This window comes from Aquarana catesbeiana, linkage group LG01, assembly GCF_042186555.1.
Source record: "Aquarana catesbeiana isolate 2022-GZ linkage group LG01, ASM4218655v1, whole genome shotgun sequence".
In the NCBI taxonomy this organism is placed as follows: domain Eukaryota; kingdom Metazoa; phylum Chordata; class Amphibia; order Anura; family Ranidae; genus Aquarana; species Aquarana catesbeiana.
In genome coordinates, this window is record NC_133324.1 from 967788545 (window position 1) to 967809925 (window position 21381).

Genomic DNA, 21381 nt, shown 5'->3' on the forward strand with positions numbered 1-21381 from the left:
ATAGTTAGTGGAGGGGGGTCCGTACTGAGGGAGGGGGTCTATAGTTAGTGGAGGGGGGTCTGTACTGATGGAGGGGGGTCTGTATTGAGGGAGGGGGTCTTTACTTAGTGAGGGGGGTGCATACTGAGGGAGGGGGTCTTTAGTTAGTGGAGGTTGATCCGTACTGAGGGAGGGGGGTCTATAGTTAGTGGAGTGGGGGTCCATACTGAGTGAGGGGGGTCTGTACTAAGGGAGGGGTGTCTATTATTACAATGTAATAAAAAAAATACATTTCAAGTCTGGTGTTGGGATGATATACCGTAATTGAGGATATAAGCAGGGTGTTGGTGTTGGGATGATATAAGTGCTAAAACCAACAATTCACCCGACAAATCACTCGCCGCCGAAATCCCGTCAACCCCGAGATTACATTCAACACACCCCCCCTCCCCCCGGTCAAAATTGTCCCTGAATGGCAGTTTGGAAATGTGGTCACCCTAATATATGTATATCCTGTATGTCCACACAAATACAGTACATTCTGTACATTCTGTATGTCCCTTTGTTGGGAACTCTGAGGCAAGAGCTGACCAGAAGCCAGGACACTTCTGGTTTTACTACAAAACAGGAAGAATGGTTTCCTAAGATGTGCGGTTTAACGTAATCTCTGGGTTTCCTCTCTATTGGCCCTGCACAGGATATATAATCAGTGATAAGACTGAGCACTGAGCACACTGAGTGTAGCTGGAGGTCCGTCTGCCATGTCTGCACTGTGGTCCTATCTGCTGATCACCGCCTGTCTCCTCTATGGACTGGGGGCCGACGAAACCTCTGAAACTACTCGAGGTAGGATGATATTCTTACTATTATAGGTTGAGCTCCCAATTCTTTATATATTCAGGATGTTTTCTTGTTCATCTCATACATTTTATAGTAAGAAATGGCAGCTTTAATTACCGGGAGTGTGTCCTGGATGGCAGGCACATTTCCCTGATATTTGAGTTGTGGTCTCTTTAAGGAGCCCAGTTGTGGAGACATTGCTGTACTCAGGGGTTCCCACCCATGCAGGGTGTTCCAGGGGGGCGTTCGGCTAGAGAGAGAGGGCTGATTTCCAGCACTCTCTGGTTTGAAAGTCCATATTAGGGGGACCCAGAATTTCAGAGATTCTAATGCGGCGTTCACACGATGTTGGATGTGAGCTTGTTGGCTGAAAGTCCGACCGTGTGTACGCTCCATCGGACATTTGTTGTTGGACTTTCCGCCAACAAATATTGGCTAGCAGGTTCTCAAATTTTCCGCCAAGAAAACTTTGTTGTCAGAATTTCCGATCGTGTGTACACAAGACCGACCGCACAAAAGTTCACGCATGTTTGGAATCAAGCAGAAGGAGCCGCACTGGCTATTGAACTTCCTTTTTCTCGGCTCGACGTACGTCTTGTACGTCACCGCGTTCCCACGTTCGTAATTGTTGGCCAACATTTGTGTGGCCGTGTGTATGCAAGACAAGTTGGAGCCAACAACCTTCGAACAAAATTTTGCGGTTTTGTTGTCGGAAAGTCCGATCGTGTGTACGGGGCAGAGTTTTGGGTGGGAAGAACCTCCAAACCCTGACTACCAGGACTGGGTTAAAGCGGACCTTCACCCTCCCGAGGACGATCCCACCTCTCCACCCCTCCTCCTTTCCTCTGCTGGAATAGGGCATCATTTTTTTTCTTCTTTTGTTCAGGTCTTTTTTTTATGTTAAGTCCACCCCGTCTCCCCATGCGTGTCACTTGCCTTGGGGCGAAAGATGTGAACACTGCCCGCTATGCCTCCCGCAATATGTACATCACATATCTCAGGAGGCATAGCCTTCCATTCATGAACAGGAGAAGGGGCCAGCCTATCGGCACGTCATTTAGAGGCCCACCCGCTTTAACCCGGAAGAGCCGGCGGGTCTCTCAATAACGTCTGAGAAAACATGGTGGCGCGGGATGGAGCTGTAGCTGTGCATGAGATGATCGACATTAGATCCAGTGAATGGGTGAGTATCTGAAATGTCCAGATATCGCCATCAGGTAAGCAGGGCAAAAAAAATTAAAAAATGGGGAGGTCGGCCGGAGTTCCACTTTAAAACCACTTCCAGCCCAAGCCAATTCTGGCACTACTCTCCTACATACAAAAATCATAATTTTTTTTTTGTTAAAAAATTACTCAGAACCACAAACATTATATATGTTTTTTTAGTAGAGACCCTGGTGAATTAAATGGCAGTTGTTGAAATCTTTTATGTCACATTGTATTTGCGCAGCAATTTTTCAATTGCAATTTTTTTGAAAGAAAAAACTTTTTGTGCATAAAAAAAAAAAACGCACTGAAGTTAGCCCAATTTTTTGTATAATGTGAAAGATGATGTTACACCGAGTAAATAGATACCTCTAACATGTCAATGGAATGGAGCCACACTTCGATACTTAAACATCTCCATAGGCTACGCTTTAAAAATGTTTACAGGTTACCGGTTTAGAGTTACAGAATTATTGCTCTTACGATTGCAGCGACACCTCACATGTGTGGTTTGATGGCTGTTTACATATGCGGGCGCGTTCGCTTCAGCGTGAAAGCACGCGGGGATGGGGGGGGGCACTTTAAATTTTTATTTTATTTATTGTTTTTTTTAAATTTTTATCCTTCCACTTTCCCTTTAAACTTTTTTTTTGTCACCTTTATTCTTATTCCAAGGAATGTAAACATCCCTTGGAATAGGAATAGGGCATGACAGGTCCTCTTTAGGGAGAGATTGGGGGGCCTTACATCTCTCCTCTAGGCTGGAAAAAAAAACGATATCGGTCTCTCCAGCTAAAAAAAAAAACGAGTGTTTACATCTGCCGACGCTGGAAGTGATGTCATGACGTTGCTCCCGGCCTCCAAAGGTCATAGATATGGACCAACTGGTCCTCGGTCAGCTCTATGGTAAACGGCCGCCTGTAAAAACAATCAAGCCGCTATGATTGTTTTTATATTAAAGGGAATCGTCCAGGAAAAAAAAAAAATATCTGCATGATTCCTGCAGCTGCACCTGTTATTCAGATTTAACCACTTAAAGTCCAGGAAAAATGATGATGTCCACCTAAGGAGAAGTGGTTAAGCTCCAGGCAGGAGGAGGCTGGCAGGAGGCCAAGAGGTTTGAAGGGCAGCAGAGGGAAATCAGCACATGTATCACAGGAAGTAGAGTGGAGAGAGAGGCTGTGAGTAAAGAGGGATACACACTATAAGAATAATCGGAAGAAAATTCCATACGAGGTACGATCGTTCGATTTTGGTCTAGAGTGTACACAACTTTCCAAATCCGATTCAGACTTTCCAAACAAGAGATTTCCGAAGGGACAAACTCCATAGTTCTTCTCATACTAACGTTTTAATGTGTACTGTTTTTGTGCAAGAAAAATCAGAGACGAAAGGCTGTGCATGATCAGAAACAATAAACATCAACAAAAAAATAAATAAAGACTTTGTCGTATGAGAATTTTCGTATATTATTGCCATCCTCGGTTTTGACCTGCTGTGAAACATCGGGGGAAAACCAGACGACCAGCTAAGATGGTTGCTGGCCCCCTTGTGGTATGTCTAGCACCCCTGCCACAGAGGAGCCCTAACCCCAGTGTGGGACCAATAGATTGGCGGTGAGCCTGCTGTAGAGAGAGGTTGTTGTACCAGGACTTTGAACTATTCACTTGTTTTGGCTGAAGAAAGCTGTTTTTGGTTGCTTTTACCAATCTGGCTGGCTGTAATTCCAGAGCCACCTCAGATCAAACAGTGCAAGCAAGAAATCTGCGATGGATTGAGGGCCCATTCACACTTATCTGGTCTGCTGGGGTATGTTCATTAAAAATCAAATACACTCTAATTCAGTTGTTATCAACCAGGTTTCCGTGGAACCCTGGGGTTCTTCCATAAGTTGCTAGGGGTTCCTTGAGCTGTGGCTGACTACTATTGATGATGCCTACAGAGTTCAAGGTTCAGCACCACTTAGCAAAGCCAACAGCATGACACCAAATATCTTTTAGCTGTCTTTAAGGGTGGCAATCTGAACACCACTTTAAGGGGGACATTCTTCCTATTGACCACCAACAGGGCAGTTTTTTAAGGCAGGGCAAAAGGAGCAGCTGCCCTGGGCCCTGTCATTGTTGTGGGACCCAAAGAAGCTGCCTCATACTTGCCAAGTATCCCAGTTTAAATTCCCTTGCCCCTTGACGTTTTAGTTCCGTGCTGTGTCCTGATATCTCAGTGTGAAGTGCTGCTACTAGTGCTGCCCAGCTCTGCCCTATTGTTTTGTGCAAATGACTCACCTGCAGACCCTGTGTTTATATGTAAATAACTGGCAATCATACGTAAATAAAGACGGCATTCATATGTATATCATGCCCCCTACAGTGAGGAGATGATGTGCTGTAACCTCTAGCAACCAATCAGTGAGCAGTATTACTGTACAGTAATCTCTAGCAACCAATCAACAAGCAGAAATCATGTGCTGTAACATCTAGCAACTAATCAGTGAGCCGTAATGTGTACTGTAACCTGTAGCAAATAATCAGTGAGCCGTAATGTGTACTGTAACCTCTAGAAAATAATCAGTGAGCCGTAATGTGTACTGTAGCCTCTAGCAACCAGTCATTAAGCGGTAATGATACACTGTAACCTCTGGCAACCAAACGCAATCGCTGCCTAATCTGATACAGTAAACTGATTTTAAGTCTAGATGCTATTTATTGTATGTCTCAGAGCAGATGGAGAGCAAAATTGTATGGGGGGCCCAAGAAAACGTTTGCCCAGGGTCCAATCAATATTAAAGACAGCCCTGACCACCAATATAAGGAGCATTGTTCCTATTGAGCCCTGATGATTTAGTTTTAGGAAGGGTTCCTCGAGAAATGAAAATTATTTTTGGGGTTCCTCTAGGGTTTAAAGGTTGAGAAAGCCTGATCCAATTCCTCTAATGGGTGGTGGGACTTTGCAGAGTAAACAATGTATAGGCAACTACAATCTTGAAAATTAACTCATCCTTTATTCACATAATTAGTAAAATTTTTTAATAAAAACTTGACATAAATTAAGATACACTATATTATTAAAAGTATTGGGACCTCTGCCTTTACACAGACTTTAATGGCATCCCAGTCTTAGTCCGTAGGGTTCAATATTGAGTTGGCCCACCCTTTGCCGCTATAAAAGCTTCAACTCTTCTAGGAAGGCCATCCACAAGGTTTAGGAGTGTGTCTATGGGAATGTTTGACCATTCTTCCAGAAGCGCATTTGTGAGGCCAGGCACTGATGTTGGATGAGAAGGCCTGGCTCGCAGTCTCCACTGTAAATCATCCCAAAGGTGTTCTATTGGGTTGAGGTCAGGACTCTGTGCAGACCAGTCAAGTTCCTCCACCCCAAACTCGCTCATCCATGTCTTTATGGACCTTGCTGTGTGTACTGGTGCGCAGTCATGATGGAACAGGAATCCCCAAACTGTTCTTACAAAGTTGGGAGCATGAAATTGTCCAAAATGTCTTGGTATGCTGACGCCTTAAGAGTTCCCTTCACTGGAACTAAAGGGCCAAGCCCAACCCCTGAAAGACAACCCCCACATCATAATCCCCCCTCCACCAAATGATTAGGACCAGTACACAAAGCAAGGTCCATAAAGACATGGATGAGCGAGTTTGGGGTGGAGGAACTTGACTGGCCTGCACAGAGTCCTGACCTCAACCCGATAGAACACCTTTGGGATGAATTAGAGCAGAGACTGCAAGCCAGGCCCTTCCGTCCACATCAGTGCCTGACCTCACAAATGCTCTTCTGGAAAAATGGTCAAACATTCCCATAGACACACTCCTAAACCTTGTGGACAGCCTTCCCAGAAGAGGAGAAGCTGTTATAGCTGCAAAGGGTGGGCCAACTCAATATCGAACCCTACGGACTAAGACCGGGATGCCATTAAAGTTCATGTGCGTGTAAAGGCAGGCATCCCAATACTTTTGGTAATATATTGTATGTAGGAGAAAATATAAATCCCATCGGATTAATAATTTAAATCTTCCCCACACTTGATAACATCACAAATGATATGAAGAAAGAATGGGAAAGTAAACTAAATGAATGCTCTAATACTGATACTATTACAGGAGGAATATCAACGACAACTAAAAAAACCTTGATAAGGACATTGGTTCCCTATTTGTTCAACTGGACCCCATTGAAGGCCTGTAAAACAATATAATGAACTTGAAAAAAAAGGTGATGGACTGGCCAAGTATGTCTCCAGACCTAAACCCTATTGAGCATCTGTGGGGCATCCTCAAACGGAAGGTGGAGGAGCACAAGGTTTCTATCATCCACCAGCTCCGTGATGTCGTCAGGGAGGAGTGGAAGAGGACTCCGGTGACAACCTGTGAAGCTCTGGTGAACTCCATGCCCAAGAGGGTTAAGGCAGTGCTGGAAAATAATGGTGGCCACACAAAATATTGACACTTTGGGCCCAATTTGGAGATTTTCACTTAGGGGTGTACTCACTTTTGTTAGATACTGTATAAATAAAGCCCTTCCCTTCTATAAAGCCACATTTACTAGTATGGGAATACCCAATATATTTTGACTAAGTGTGGGGTGGGTGGACGAATAGTGTATCTACAGGGTCTGAAAACGTTGGTATTCTATAGTGGCTCCTAGTAGTCGCCATATTGTATATACTGTATGTAGAGTTTGATATTGATATTTTGGGACTCTTCCCTTAATTTGGGTTAGGTACTTATGTACTATCTCCAGGGTCTTTTGTTTATGCCTATAGATCCGTAGACTGTTATCAGAATTGGTAGTCAACATTATACAATTTTAATTTTGGGCTAAAGGTGTAGTGGAATTACTGATATCACAGCTGTATATTAGCCTTGGAGCTATACTGTTGGCCTCGTGGTGAGGTCTTCTTTGTAATGTGTCGCCTGGTTGTCAGGCTGTTCTTAAATGTGCATGTGTTTTATGTTTTTATATGGCTATGAAAACTCAAAAAACAAAAAAAAATACCGGTAATAATAATACGAATTACCTATCTGACTCACCCTCTATTTCCTCTTCATCATTTTCTTCGTGCATAGGGCGTCCATTTCGGAGGAGAAAGGGTCCTTTTCACAGACGCTATGGGGAAGGGGAAGAGGAACAAGCCGAGACGAAAGGTACAGTGGAGACCCATCAGAAAGAATCATCACTTGGTGGTAAAGGTGGTGGGCATAGCTCCCAACTGTCCCTGATTTGGAGCAATGTCCCTCTGTCCCTCATTCCTCCTCATTTGTCCCTCATTTTGGTCTGATCTATATAGTTGTATGTAAAATGCACTTTTTATCTATCAAAAAGTGTTTTCCAGCGCTAAACCTTTCATCTGATTTCTAAATTTGCTGCATTTGTAAATTCTATAAGCCAATATAAAGGAATAGTAGTGGTAAAAAAAAAGCACATATGGGTTTAACCAATCTTGTTTTTTGTACAATTCTCCTTTAAGGGGACGTGGCAAGGGGGTGTGTCCTATGCCTGCATACTTTTGCTGATAGGTGTCCCTCATTCCCATCTCAAAAGGTTGGAAGGTGTGGTGGTGGGGTCAAAATAATGGCACTAAAATGGGTGGTGCACAGGGTGGAGAAGACACAATAGTCACTAATGCCGCGTACACGCGAGCGTAATATGTCCGACAGAAAAAGTCAGACGGAAGCTTTTCATCGTCTATTCCAATCGTGTGTAGGCCTCATCAGACTTTTTTCTCAAATTCTGATGGACCTAGAAATGGAACATGTTCTAAATATTTCCGACGGGACCAATTCCTATCGGGAAACCCGCTCGTCTGTATGCTGTTCTGACGGACCAAAAAAGACGCATGCTCTGAAGCAAAGTACGAGATGGAAGCTATTGGCTACTGGCTATTGAACTTCCTTTTTCTAGAGGTCTGGACGGTCGGACTTTGGTGTGACCGTGTGTAGGCAAGACCGCTTGACCAGAATTCTGTTGGAGTTCCGCCGGAGAAACCTTCAAAGTTTATTCCGACGGCAAAATCGGTTGTGTGTACAGGGCATTAGAATCCAAATAGATCTAATGAGAAGAACTGAAAAAAAGATGTGGGCACCGCACCCAAAATACAGAAGGATACTTTTTTTTAGAGAAGAAGAACACAAACCAGCCACAAACACAAACACAAGGGAATAGAACCTTATATAGTGAAGACCGTACAGAAGGGGGACCAACCATCATCAACCTCTCATCCCACCAATTACCAGAGGAGGAGACACAAGTGCTCCCATTGGGGCTTTCATTTTCTCCAAGTAAAGAAGTATAGACAAATTTAAATTTGACATAAATTTATTCACCAGAAAATTTCATGAAAAAGTATGTATATTAACCACTTCTATACCGGACACTCCCCCCCCCCCCCCTTCCTGCCCAGGCCAATTTTCAGCTTTCAGAGCTGTCACACTTTGAATCACAACTGCTCGGTCGTGCTACACTGTACCCAAAATACATTTTTTTTCATTTTCTTCCCACAAATAGAGCTTTATTTTAGTGGTATTTGATCACCTCTGTGGTTTTCAACCACTTGCCAACCGCCGCACGCCGATATACGTCGGCACAATGGCAGCGGTGGGCAAATGGGCGTACCTGTACGTCCCCTTTAATCGGCAGGGCTAGCGGTCTAGTGGGCACGCGCGCCCGCCGCGTACAGCGTGAACTTGCCCGCGGTCTCCTGGCGGTCGTGTCACAGAGCCGCAGAACGGGGGGAAGTGCCCTTCCCTGTTCTGCCTTGTGATATGACAGAGATCACTGCTCCCTGTCATCGGGAGCAGTGATCGCTGTCATGTCAGTGGTAGCCCATCCCCCTCACAGTTAGAATCACTCCCTAGGACACGCTTAACCCCTTGATCGTCCCCTAGTGTTTAACCCCTTACCTGCCAGTGTCTTTTACACAGTAATCAGTGCTTTTTTATAGCACTGATCGCTGTATAAATGACCCAAAATGGTGTCAAAAGTGTTCGATGTGTCCGACATAAAGTAACGATAAAAATCGCAGATCGCCGCCATTACTAATAAAAAAAAAATTATAATAAAAATGCCATAAATCGTTCCCCTATTTTGTAGACGCTATAACTTTTGAGCAAACCAATAAGTGCTTATTGCAATTTTTTTTTTACCAAAATTATGTAGAAGAATACGTATCGGCCTAAACTGAGGAAAAAAAAAAAAATTTATATATTTTTTGGGGGATATTTATTATAGCAAAAAGTAAAAAAATATTGCTTTTTTTTTCAAAATTATCGCTCTTTTTTTGTTTATAGCGCAAAAAATAAAAACCGCAGAGGTGATCAAATACCACCAAAAGAAAGCTCTATTTGTGGGAAAAAAAGGACGTCAATTTTGTTTGGGTGCAATGTCACATGACTGCACAATTGTCAGTTAAAGCGATGCAGTGCCGAATCGCAAAAAGTGCTCTGGTCAGGAAGGGGGTAAAATCTTCCGGGGCTGAAGTGGTTAATTTTTGCACTATAAACGAAAAAAGACCGACAATTAAAAAGAAAAACTGATGGGCACTGATAAGTGGCACTGATAGGCAACACTGATGGCACTGATGGGCACTGATAGGCGGCACTGATGGGCGGCACTGATAGGCGGCACTGATGGGCACTGATAGGCGGCACTGATAGGCGGCACTGATGGGCACTGATAGGCGGCACTGATGGGCACTGATAGGCGGCACTGATGGGCGGCACTGATAGGCGGCACTAATGGGCACTGATAGGTGGCACTGATAGGCGGCACTGATGGGCACTGATAGGCGGCACTGATGGGCACTGATAGGCGGCACTGATGGGCAGCACTGATGAGGAGCTACTGACAGGCATTACTGAGTGTCACTTTGATGGGGCACTGACAGGCAATACTTTTTTTACCTTTCAATACTGATGGGGCACTGATGGGCACTTTTTGGGCACTGATCAGCACTGTTGTGGGCACTGACAGGCGTTTATTATGGGGACAGGCTGGCAGGTTTTGGGCACTGATTGGCAGCTGATGGGTACCTTTTGATGGGGGCTGTGCTGATAATCATTGTGCTGATTATCAGCACAGACCCCTCCTCTGACAGGGAGACCCAACGATCTGCTCTCCCTGTCAACGTGGACCGAGGAAAGCCGTTTACCGGCACTTCCTGGTTCACACGATGATCAGCTGTGATTGGTCACAGCTGATCACGTGGTAAGAAACCTCCGTCAGAGGCTCCATACCACGATCAGATTTGCGGTGTGTCAGACTGGTGGTTAAACTAGACATGTGCAGAACAAAAAAAAATTGTTTCGATTTGGTATTCACATAAATTTGTTTAGTTTAATTTGTTTCACTTATTTAATTCATTTTCTGATTCTGTTTTGTTGGGATCGATTCGAATTGCATTCAAATTCAAAACAAATACCATTCGAATCAAATTTAATTCAAAATCAATTTTATTCTATTCAAAATTCGAATTTTGGAGGATGGTTATTTTCTATTCTATTGTCTTTTTTCTATTCTATTCTTTTATTTCTTGTTCTTTTCTTTTCTATTATATTCTATTCTTTTCTATTATATTCAAATTAAATTTTCGTAAAACAGTTATATTGTTTCTTTCTAGTCTATTCTATTATTTTCTGTTTCTGTTTGTTCTATTCTATTTTATTTTCTGTTCTATTCAAATCTGAATTTATTCTATTTGAAATTCGAATTTCGAAAAAAGGTTATATTTTTTATTTTATTCTATTCTATTCTGTTCTTGTTTTTTCTATTTCCTTTTTTTTTCTATTCTATTCTTTTTTATTGCATTCACATTTATTCTAGTTCCACAGTGGACTGTAGATTACCATTCCCTCAGCATAGGGGACTTTGGAAAAGTAATCTACAGTAATCCTCTCTCTGCATATAATATCTCTTTTATCTTATTCTACAGCTCAGTGTAAAAAGCCGACCATAGAACACGTGGAGAGGTTCTCTGAAGACAAGGAGTTTTATGATTCATATGAAGGTATAAAAGTGCACTGTAAATCCGGATATTACCCGTCATCGGACACAATGATGTGTTACAGCCCCGGAGCCCCCCAGGAGTGGATGCCATCCACTGTTACCTGTCTGCGTGAGTACAACAGCACAACAACAACACCATGTTCACTTTTTTTGTTATGCTTGTAGGCAGGTGCAGTCTCTTTTCTCCAATGCAGGTGGCGCTCAACCACAGCGGCACTGCAGAGGGTAAAAGAAGTCAAGAGGAACATATTCCTCTATGGTTTCCTGGGTCACTGGGGAAGCGATCCGTTTGGATGTTGCCACTTCATCTGACTGGCGGCCATCTTGGGTCAGGCAGAGTCTATTTAAGACCCTGGCTCCCAGATTGGGTGCGCAAGTGGACAGGGTAGGGACAGGTTACCCGTCTGTCAGGGAAAGTAAATAGCGGTAGGTAAAGGTTCCGGACGAGTAGGGACAGGATAGTGACACACCATCCTTCCTAGGAATCCTTCCCCATTGGGCTCAGACTGGCCAGGCCACATTCCGCCCTCGGTGACAGATGCTGTCGGTGCATCAGAACCTGCTCCACTCTACATTTTGCACAGGACTGTGAGTGTTCCCAGCCAGGAGCCTTCCCGCTTAGCTGTTGTATCTTTGAGCCTTTCCTTCAAAAGAAGTTTCTTAAATTCCAACTGTACTTAGTATGTTTACGCTGCACCCAGCCACATCCTTGTGGGTGGGGCTTAACCAGTGTACTCCTACTCATTCACAAAAAAAAATAAAAATAACAGTAAATAAGGACACACAGACAAGACAGAATGAAAAATTCCCCAAAATTAATCTTGTTATCATAAATCACCTCATCCAGCGATGTAGATCCTTGTCAATGGCAATGAAAAAAGAAAACCCGATGGCCCGAACGTGATGATGACGACCACTTGTTGAATGACAGCTTCCGGAGCTGGCATTAGCAAAATAAAGGAAGGGGCGGGGTATTGGTGACACCATTGTCCAAATATGGCCATGTGACCATATTTAACTAATCCTGTCACCCCCCCTATCCCTGATCCTTTGCTTACGTGCTGGGGACTCCCAGCCATGTCGTCATGAGTCACAACCTCCAGCCACATAGATTCTTATCCATGACGATGAATGACATCCACCAAAAGAAAAAACCCAATGCCCCAAACTTGAGGACTCTCTAAGCGGTCATCATCAATATAATGGAAGGGGCAGGGGAGGTGGTGACATCATGGCCATATTTGGTTAATACTATTGCGAACCAATGAAAAGCAAGGCGCTAACACATATGTGATAATTGCATGTGAACAAAGGATAAAAAAACAATCCAAATATACTTGAGAGTCCAGAGGTGAAAAAAACGTTATAAGAATTATTAATAAATATTGCACAGTCCAAAAAAATCCTAAATATTGCTAAAGAAAGCTCCAATCACCGTGCTCCTGGTCTTAAAGGTGCCTCAGATACTCCTCATATAAGTGCTCCACCACAAAGTGTACAAAATGCGAGCTTACCAAAAGCATCTATGATGTGCGCCTTTGGTGTCATAGGGTACCACGTTTTTTGCACGTTGTTTTCACAATGTCCCACCTCAGGCCCCATTTACACCTGAGCGTTTTGTAGCTTGAAGCCTGAAGCTACAAAATGCTTGAGGGGAAAAAAAATCCATTATTCTCCATTGAGATGGTTCACATCTCCACTCCAAGTCGCCTGAAGCTCAAGCAAATTCTGGACCCTTTTTTGTTGCTTGAATCGGGCAGATTTGGGCGTTTTTGGAGCATATTCACCCAGGAAGCAGATGAAAAAATCTAAAAACATAGCAACAAATGATGAAACAGATGATCATTTTTCCTATTGGTTAATAAAAAAAAACCGGCAAAGCTTAAAAACACCGGAAAACGCTGCATGGAAACGCGCAAATACACGCGCGTCAAAGCACCTGAAAAATGCTGAAAACCGCTATGCTCAGGTGTGAATGGGGCCTAAGAATGGTATATTGGAAACTACTACCAGCTGATCTCCTCAAACATCAATAACCAACACCCAGGGAAAGATAATAATCCAGGATTGTGTGATATCTTTTTTTAATTAAAAGTCAAAACAAGGTGCGTTGGTGTGTCAGCACCAACTAGGCATGTGCAATTCGTTTCGTTCCGAATTAGTTTTTTAACGAATTTCGACAAATTCGTTAATTCGGGAATATCCGAATTAACGAAAACCCGTTTAACGAATTTTTTCCGAATATTCGTAAATTCGATAAAATTGGACATTTGTAAATTTGGGCATTAGTAAATTAATGAATTCGTAAATTTGTAAATTCGAAAATTCGGAAATCTGAAATAATAGTTAACTAATAATAACTTCACTATTAGTAATTACTAGTAACTTTTAAATTATAGGTATTGTAATTTCCTTTCAAATTTGTCTGTTAGTGAACGTAACACATACGAATTTATCCGAAGTTATGAATGATCCGAAAAAACGGAATGGAACGTAATGAATTAATAATAATAAATAACAATAATAATAATAACAACGTTTTATTATTATTATTATTATTTATTATTAATTTGTTCCGTTCCATTTGTTTAGATGCAGCATTCGTTTTGGATAATTCGTAACTTCGGATAAATTCGTATTTGTTACGTTCACTGACAGTCAAATTTGAAAGGAAATTACAATACCTATAATTTAATAGTTAGTTACTATTTCAGATTTTTGAATTTTCGGGTTTTTGGATTCTCAAACTTCGAATTTACAAATTTCCGAATTTGCTAATTTACAAATGTACGATTTTTCGAATTTACGAATGTACAAATGTAAAAATGTACGAATGTACGAATGAACGAATGTTCGAATTTACGAATGTACGAATGAACGCATTTACGAATTTACGAATTAATGAATTTACGAATCGCGATCATAACGAATGACCCGAAAAACGAAAAAAAAAAAAACTAATGAAACGAAAACAAAAATGAACGAATTTTTTGGCTGTGCACATGTCTAGCACCAACACAACCAGCCTGTTTGATATGTCCTGCACACAGCCGGCGTGCGTTCCAAACGGCCAAATGTTCAAATCAGATCAAAAAACGGAAAGTAAGGCGTAGAGGTAAAATGACCTGATTAGAGCTCTAAGTCTCAAAAATGATCCAAAGCTAGGACTTCTTCAAACACTTTTTGACTTTGCCCTGCACAATGTGTATAAATATGATAACGACGTTCTTCAATCATCTCATTCCACAGCTCAGTGTAGCAGGCCAGCCATTGAAAACATGGAACGTATCTCTGAAGATAAGGAGTATTATGAAAAATACGACTCGGCGGAAGTATGGTGTAAGCCGGGATTTGATCCGGAATCTTTCACAATGACGTGTATGAAACCACAAACCAGCAAGGAGTGGACGAACATTGGAACCTGTAAAGGTGAATATAGCAACCCAAATCTGGGTTACACCAGTCATTGGCTGGAGAACTGATTCCACCGTGAAATATCGCTAAGGCCCTATTCTTACTTGTGATGAGCAATCGATTACATGTGAGTGGCCACGATTAGCTGGAGGAGCTTTCAGCCTTCCATTTATTTCATTGGGACTGTCCCCTGCAGCCAATCACCAGGAACCAACACTAGGGTGGTCACACACAGCCCCATTCACAAGTGTGAATGGAGCCTTCAGCAGAAATTTTCAAAAATTTGCTTTAAATATAAATGTGCTTATTTTTTTATATGCATTTGATAGGTATTTGTGTTCTCTTTACATTCTCTATTTTTTTGCCATCTCTTTTTTTCAAACAATACAATAATTAAACTAATGAGGAACCATTTTTTTTAGCACAAGAAGAGGTCTAGGATAGCATAGAAGGATAGAAATTTCTCAGAAGTTTTGAGGGAAATATAAACCCTGAATTTGATTATTGAAAATTATATAAAACCCCCCCAAAAATTTTAGATTTTCTGAAAGCAGACACCCTAGAGAATATAATAATGGTAGTTCCAATTTTTTTTGAATATGAGGTTGTGCCGACTAAATAGATACCCAACATGTTCAACCGTAAAACTGCGCATGACCGTGAAATGGAGGCAAGCTTCAATACATACACTATACTTTCCATGGGTGATGCTTTAAAAGCCTCTACAGGTCATCAGTTTAGAGTTAACCATGAATTATGGGCCTAGAATTATTGCTCTCACTCGAGCGTGTGTGGTGATATGTAACATGTGTAGTGAAATTAACATTTTTGTGTGTAAGTGCCCCCAACACATGAATTTCCACTCGTATATGTGTGTGTGTGTGTAGGGGCTCATTAATTATAAGATTTTAAGTCCTTGGTTGGAACTTTATTTTTTTTCCCAATCCTTAAATGTTTTTTTTCATACTTAATTTTTTTTCATTACATAGGACAGCGGTTCCCAACATTTTTGACACCAGGAACCAGTTTCATGGCAGCCAATTTTTCCAGGGAGCGGGGAAAGGGATGATATTCATGGAGTCTGTCCTCAGCCCTCTTCACACCGTAACCCTTCCCCTGTACAGCACAGTCCCCCCTTTATATCAGTGTCCACCAGTGGCGGTGCGTCCATTAAGGGCGCACGGGCGCCACCCCCTCTGTCACGCCACCCCCTATATGACTAATGGATAGATTCATGCATAGCATGAATCTATCCATGGCCGCCGCTACCACCCCCTATTCAGGCGCCCCCTTTTTGGACGCCGGGCGTAGCGGGGGGTGTTTTTTTGAAGCACCTGATCAGAGCCATTGGCTCGTGGCGCAGAGCATTGTGCTAGGAGCCCACCCAGGTGTGTTAGAAAAGTGAATGAATATTTGCTTTTCTAACACTGAACCGCCTTCTCACAAATCAGGAAGCGCAGAGTCTAATACCTGTCACCTGATTGGCTGAAGGCACAGGCGCCCCTATTAGATGCCTAGCAGAATGAGAAGAGATGCATGGAGGACAGCATGCAGGACACAGGAGCCATCCCACAGCTCGCCGCTGTCACCCACTGCCTGACCCACCACCAAGATGGGTTAGTGCCAGGCAGACAGCGGGCGGGGGTCAAAGTGGTTGCATATGATGAGACAAGTGGCTGCATTTGATGGGGCACAGTGGCTGCATATGATGGGTACAAGTGGCTGCATTTGATGGGGCACAGCGGCTGCATATGATGGGCACAAGTGGCTGCAATTGATGGGGCACAGTGGCTGCATATGATGGGCACAAGTGGCTGCATTTGATGGGGCACAGTGGCTGCATTTGATGGGGCGCAGTGGCTGCATATGATGGGCACAAGTGGCTGCATTTGATGGGCACAAGTGGCTGCATTTGATGGGCACAAGTTTCTGCATTTGATGGGCACAAGTGGCTGCATATGATGGGCATGAGTGGCTGCATATGATGGGGCACAGTGGCTGCATATGATGGGGCACAGTGGCTGCATATGATGGGCACAGTGGCTGTATATGATGGGCATGAGTGGCTGCATATGATGGGCACAGTGGCTGTATTTGATGGGCACAAATGGCTGCATTTGATGGCACAAGTGGCTGCATATGATGGGGCACAGTGGCTGCATATGATGGGCATGAGTGGCTGCATATGATGGGCACAAGTGGCTGCATTTGATGGGGCACTGTGGCTGCATATGATGGGGCACAGTGGCTGAATTTGATGGGCACAAGTGGCTGCTTATGATGGGCACAAGTGGCTGCATATGATGGGGCACAAGTGGCTGCATATGATGGGGCACAGTGGCTGTATATGATGGGCATGAGTGGCTGCATATGATGGGCACAAGTGGCTGCATATGATAGGGCACAGTGGCTGCATTTGATGGGGCACAGTGGCTGCATTTGATGGGCACAAGTGGCTGCATTTGATGGGCACAAGTGGCTGCATATGATGGGGCACAGTGGCTGCATATGATGGGCATGAGTGGCTGCATTTGATGGGGCACTGTGTCTGCATATGATGGGGCACAGTGGCTGACTTTGATGGGCACAAGTGGCTGCATATGATGGGCATGAGTGGCTGCATATGATGGGGCACAGTGCCTGCATATGATGGGGCACAGTGGCTGAACTTGATGGGCACAAGTGGCTGCATTTGATGGGCACAAGTGGCTGCATATGATGGGCATGAGTGGCTGCATATGATGGGGCACAGTGCCTGCATATGATGGGGCACAGTGGCTGAATTTGATGGGCACAAGTGGCTGCATTTGATGGGCACAAGTGGCTGCATATGATGGGCATGATTGGCTGCATATGATGGGCACAAGTGGCTGCATTTGATAGCACAGTGTGGCTGCAATTGATGTTTTTTTTCAGTATTTTTCCGTTTGTTTTCACCCCTCGAAAAGATTTTGAGCACCACCCACCACTTGTGTCCACAGTCCCCCTTTACATCACATTTCCCCCTTTAAAGCAGTCGCACAGTGTCCTCAGTTCCCCTTACACATCACAGCCCCCCTTTACATCACAGTGCCCCTTTTGCATTGATGGGTCTGCACTGTAAAGGGGCACTGTGATGTAAAGGGGATTGCACTGTAACGGTGCACTGTAATGATTACATTGCCCCTTTACAGTGCAGTCTTCTTTACATCACAGTGCCCCTTTATATTACATTGCCCCTAGCAATCTCAGCCCCCCCCCCCTTCCATCACAGTACCCCCTTCAATCATGCCCCTTTCCCCTCTAACATCACACTCCCCCATTTCAATCTCTGCCTCCCCCGCACAGACCTACTTTTGGCGGGGTAGAGGCAGTTATCAGCCTGTGTGTCCTTTCCCGGGTCTCCCACCAAGCCCAACGATGTCATCCTATCAGCAGGGCAGGGGGTGGGAGGAGCTGCAGATTTGGACAGAGAGTGGGAGCTGCCCAACTTGTTAAGCTCCTCCTCCCCCTGCCCTGCTCATAGGATGACTTTTTTTTGGGAGATCCAGGAGAGGACACACAGGCTGCACACCAGGAGTTGTGCGGCAGTCACAGCTCACCTCCTACTGTGCAGGCTCGGTCATCAACAGGCTACAAGCCAGTAGGGATGGGCTCGGGCGTGTTTGCAGCTCCACGTGCACGAGCCCGCCAGGAAGCCGACACTGTGCAATGCTAATCACAGGCAGTGAGACATTTCCTAGCCTGTGCAGCTGCAGATATCGGGAAACGTCTCACTGCCTGTGATTAGCGCTGCGCAGTGTTGGCTTCCTGGCGGGCGCGGGCACGTGGAGCTGCAAACACGCCCAAGCTCATCCTTACAAGCCAGTACAAATAGTCCCTTATGTGGTGATTTCTTTTGGTGACAGGCGTTATTTAATGAGACAACAGGGGTCTAAAAGAGGCTTTTTGAAAACCTGACACTGCCTAATCCTTACGACGTTCACTATATTGTGAAAAGTATTGGGACGCCTGCCTTTACACGCACATGAACTTTAATAGCATCCCAGTCTTATTCCGGAGTGTTCAATATTGAGTTGGCCCACCCTTTGCAGCTATAACAGCTTCAACTCTTCTGGAAAGGCTGTCCATAATGTTTAGGAGTGTGTCTATGGGAATGTTTGACCATTCTTCCAGAAGCGCATTTGTGAGGTCAGGCACTGATGTTGGACGAGAAGGCCTGGCTCACATTCTCGCTCTAATTCATCCCAAAGATGTTCTATCGGGTTGAGGTCAGGACTGTGTGCAGGCCAGTCAAGTTCCGCCACACCAAACTTGCTCATCCATGTCTTTATGGACCTTGCTTTGTTCACTGGTGTGCAGTCAAGTTAGAACAGGAAGGGGCCATCCCCAAACTATTCCCACAAAGTTGGGAGCATGAAATTGTCCAAAATGTCTTGGTATGCTGACACCTTAAGAGTTCCCTTCACTGGAACTAAGGGGCCAAGCCCAACCCCTGAAAAACAACCCCACATCATAATCCCCCCCACCAAATGATTTAAACCAGAGCACAAAACAAGGTCCATAAAGACATGGATGAGTGATTTTGGGGAGGAGGAACTTGATTGACCTGCACAGAGTCCTGACCTCAACCAGACAGAACACCTTTGGGATGAATTATAGCGGAGACTACGGGCCAGGCCTTCTCGTCCAACATCAGTCCCTGACCTCACAAATGCACTTCTGGAAGAATGGTCAAACATTCCCATAGACACACTCCTAAACCTTGTGGACGGCCTTCCAGAAGAGTTGAAGCTGTAATAGCGGCAAAGGGTGGGCCAACTCGATACTGAACCCTACGGACTAAGACTGGGATGCCATTAAAGTTCATGTGCGTGTAAAGGCAGGGTGTCCCAATACTTTTGATAATAAAGTGTACTACATTGGCAGGATTAAAAGTTTGCAACATCTCAAGGCACCCCAGTCTAAAATTTAAAAAAAAAAAAAATACCAATGGTCTACTCCAGCCTGGGGCAATGCACACAACCACCTTGATGAAATTAACATCAGAAGTCCTCCACATAAGAGTCTCCCCATCTTATAAGAGACCTCCCTATTAGGGATGAGCCGAACACCCCCCTGTTCGGTTCGCACCAGAACATGCGAACAGGAAAAAAGTTCGTTCGAACACGCGAACACCGTTAAAGTCTATGGGACACATAGAAGAACATGAATAATCAAAAGTGCTAATTTTAAAGGCTTATATGCAAGTTATTGTCATAAAAAGTGTTTGGGGACCCGGGTCCTGCCCCAGGGGACATGGATCAATGCAAAAAAAAGTTTTAAAAATGGACGTTTTTTCAGGAGCAGTGATTTTAATAATGCTTAAAGTCAAACAATAAAAGTGTAATATCGCTTTAAATTTCGTAGCTGGGGGGGTGTCTATAGTATGCCTGTAAAGGGGCGCATGTTTCCCGTGTTTAGAACAGTCTGACAGCAAAATGACATTTCGAAGGAAAAAACCCATTTAAAACTACCTGCGGCTATTGCATTGCCGACAATACACATAGAAGTTCATTGATAAAAACGGCATGGGAATTCCCCACAGGGGAACCCCGAACCAAAATTTGAAAAAAAAAATGACGTGGGAGTCCCCCTAAATTCCATACCAGACCTGAAGGGTCTGGTATGGATTTTAAGGGGAACCCCGCTCCAAAAAAAAAAAAAAAAACGGTGTGGGGTCCCCCCATTAATCCATACCAGACCCTTATCCGAGCACGCAACCTGGCAGGCCGCAGGAAAAGAGGGGGGGGCGAGAGTGCGCCCCCCCTCCTGAACCGTACCAGGCCACATGCCCTCAACATTGGGAGGGTGCTTTGGGGTAGCCCCCCAAAACACCTTGTCCCCATGTTGATGAGGACAAGGGCCTCATCCCCACAACCCTGGCCGGTGGTTGTGGGGGTCTGCGGGCGGGGGGCTTATTGGAATCTGGAAGCCCCCTTTAACAAGGGAACCCCCAGATCCCGGCCCCCCCCTGTGTGAAATGGTAAAGGGTTGCTTACCCCTACCATTTCACTAAAAAACTGTCAAAAATGTTAAAAATGACAAGAGACAGTTTTTGACAATTCCTTTATTTAAATGCTTCTTCTTTCTTCTATCTTCCTTCATCTTCTTCTTCTGGTTCTTCTGGCTCTTCTGGTTCTTCCTCCGGCGTTCTCGTCCAGCATCTCCTCCGCGGCGTCTTCTATCTTCTTCTCCCCAGCTCGCTCCGCACCCATGGCATTGGGGGAGGCTCCCGCTCTTCTCTTCATCTTCATCTTCTTCTTCTCTTCTTCTTTTCTTCTCTTCTTCTCTTCTTCATTTTCTTCTCCGGGCTGCTCCGCATCCATGCTGGCATGGAGGGAGGCTCCCGCTGTGTGACGGCGTCTCCTCGTTTGACGGTTCTTAAAAAACGGGGGGATTTATTGTTTGACTTTAAGCATTATTAAAATCACTGCTCCTGAAAAAACGGCCGTTTTTAAAACTTTTTTTTGCATTGATCCATGTCCCCTGGGGCAGGACCCAGGTCCCCAAACACTTTTTATGACAATAACTTGCATATTAGCCTTTAAAATTAGCACTTTTGATTTCTCCCATAGACTTTTAAAGGGTGTTCCGCGGCATTCGAATTTGCCGCGAACACCCCAAATTGTTCGCTGTTGCGAACAGCCAATGTTCGAGTCGAACATGAGTTCGACTTGAACTCGAAGCTCATCCCTACTCCCTATACATTAAAGCCTTCCCTATACAAGAAAACCCCTCACTTCTCAATAAGAGTCCCCCTACCCTAGAGTTCTCTCATCACATCAGAGGCCCTCCAATTACAAAGCCCCCCCTAATTACACAGTCTCCCCATCACAGAGCCCCCCAAACACACAGCCCCTTCCCCCTAATCACACAGCCCCCTCTTCACATCAGAGCCCTTTCTGCTCCAGCAGT

General features: G+C 44.3%; 1 protein-coding gene across 2 annotated transcripts in view; it reads left to right on the forward strand.

Moving 5' to 3' along the window:
- The first annotated feature begins 668 nt into the window (after positions 1-668).
- The window catches only part of LOC141122360 (uncharacterized), a 56521-nt gene continuing 35808 nt past the window's right edge, over positions 669-21381 (forward strand). For both annotated transcript variants that reach the window (XM_073611969.1, XM_073611968.1), the window contains exons 1-4: positions 669-825; positions 7098-7175; positions 10958-11140; positions 14281-14460. In XM_073611969.1, the coding sequence (XP_073468070.1) occupies positions 741-825; positions 7098-7175; positions 10958-11140; positions 14281-14460 (526 nt within the window). In that variant the 5' untranslated portion in view covers positions 669-740. The remainder of the gene's footprint in view (positions 826-7097; positions 7176-10957; positions 11141-14280; positions 14461-21381) is intronic.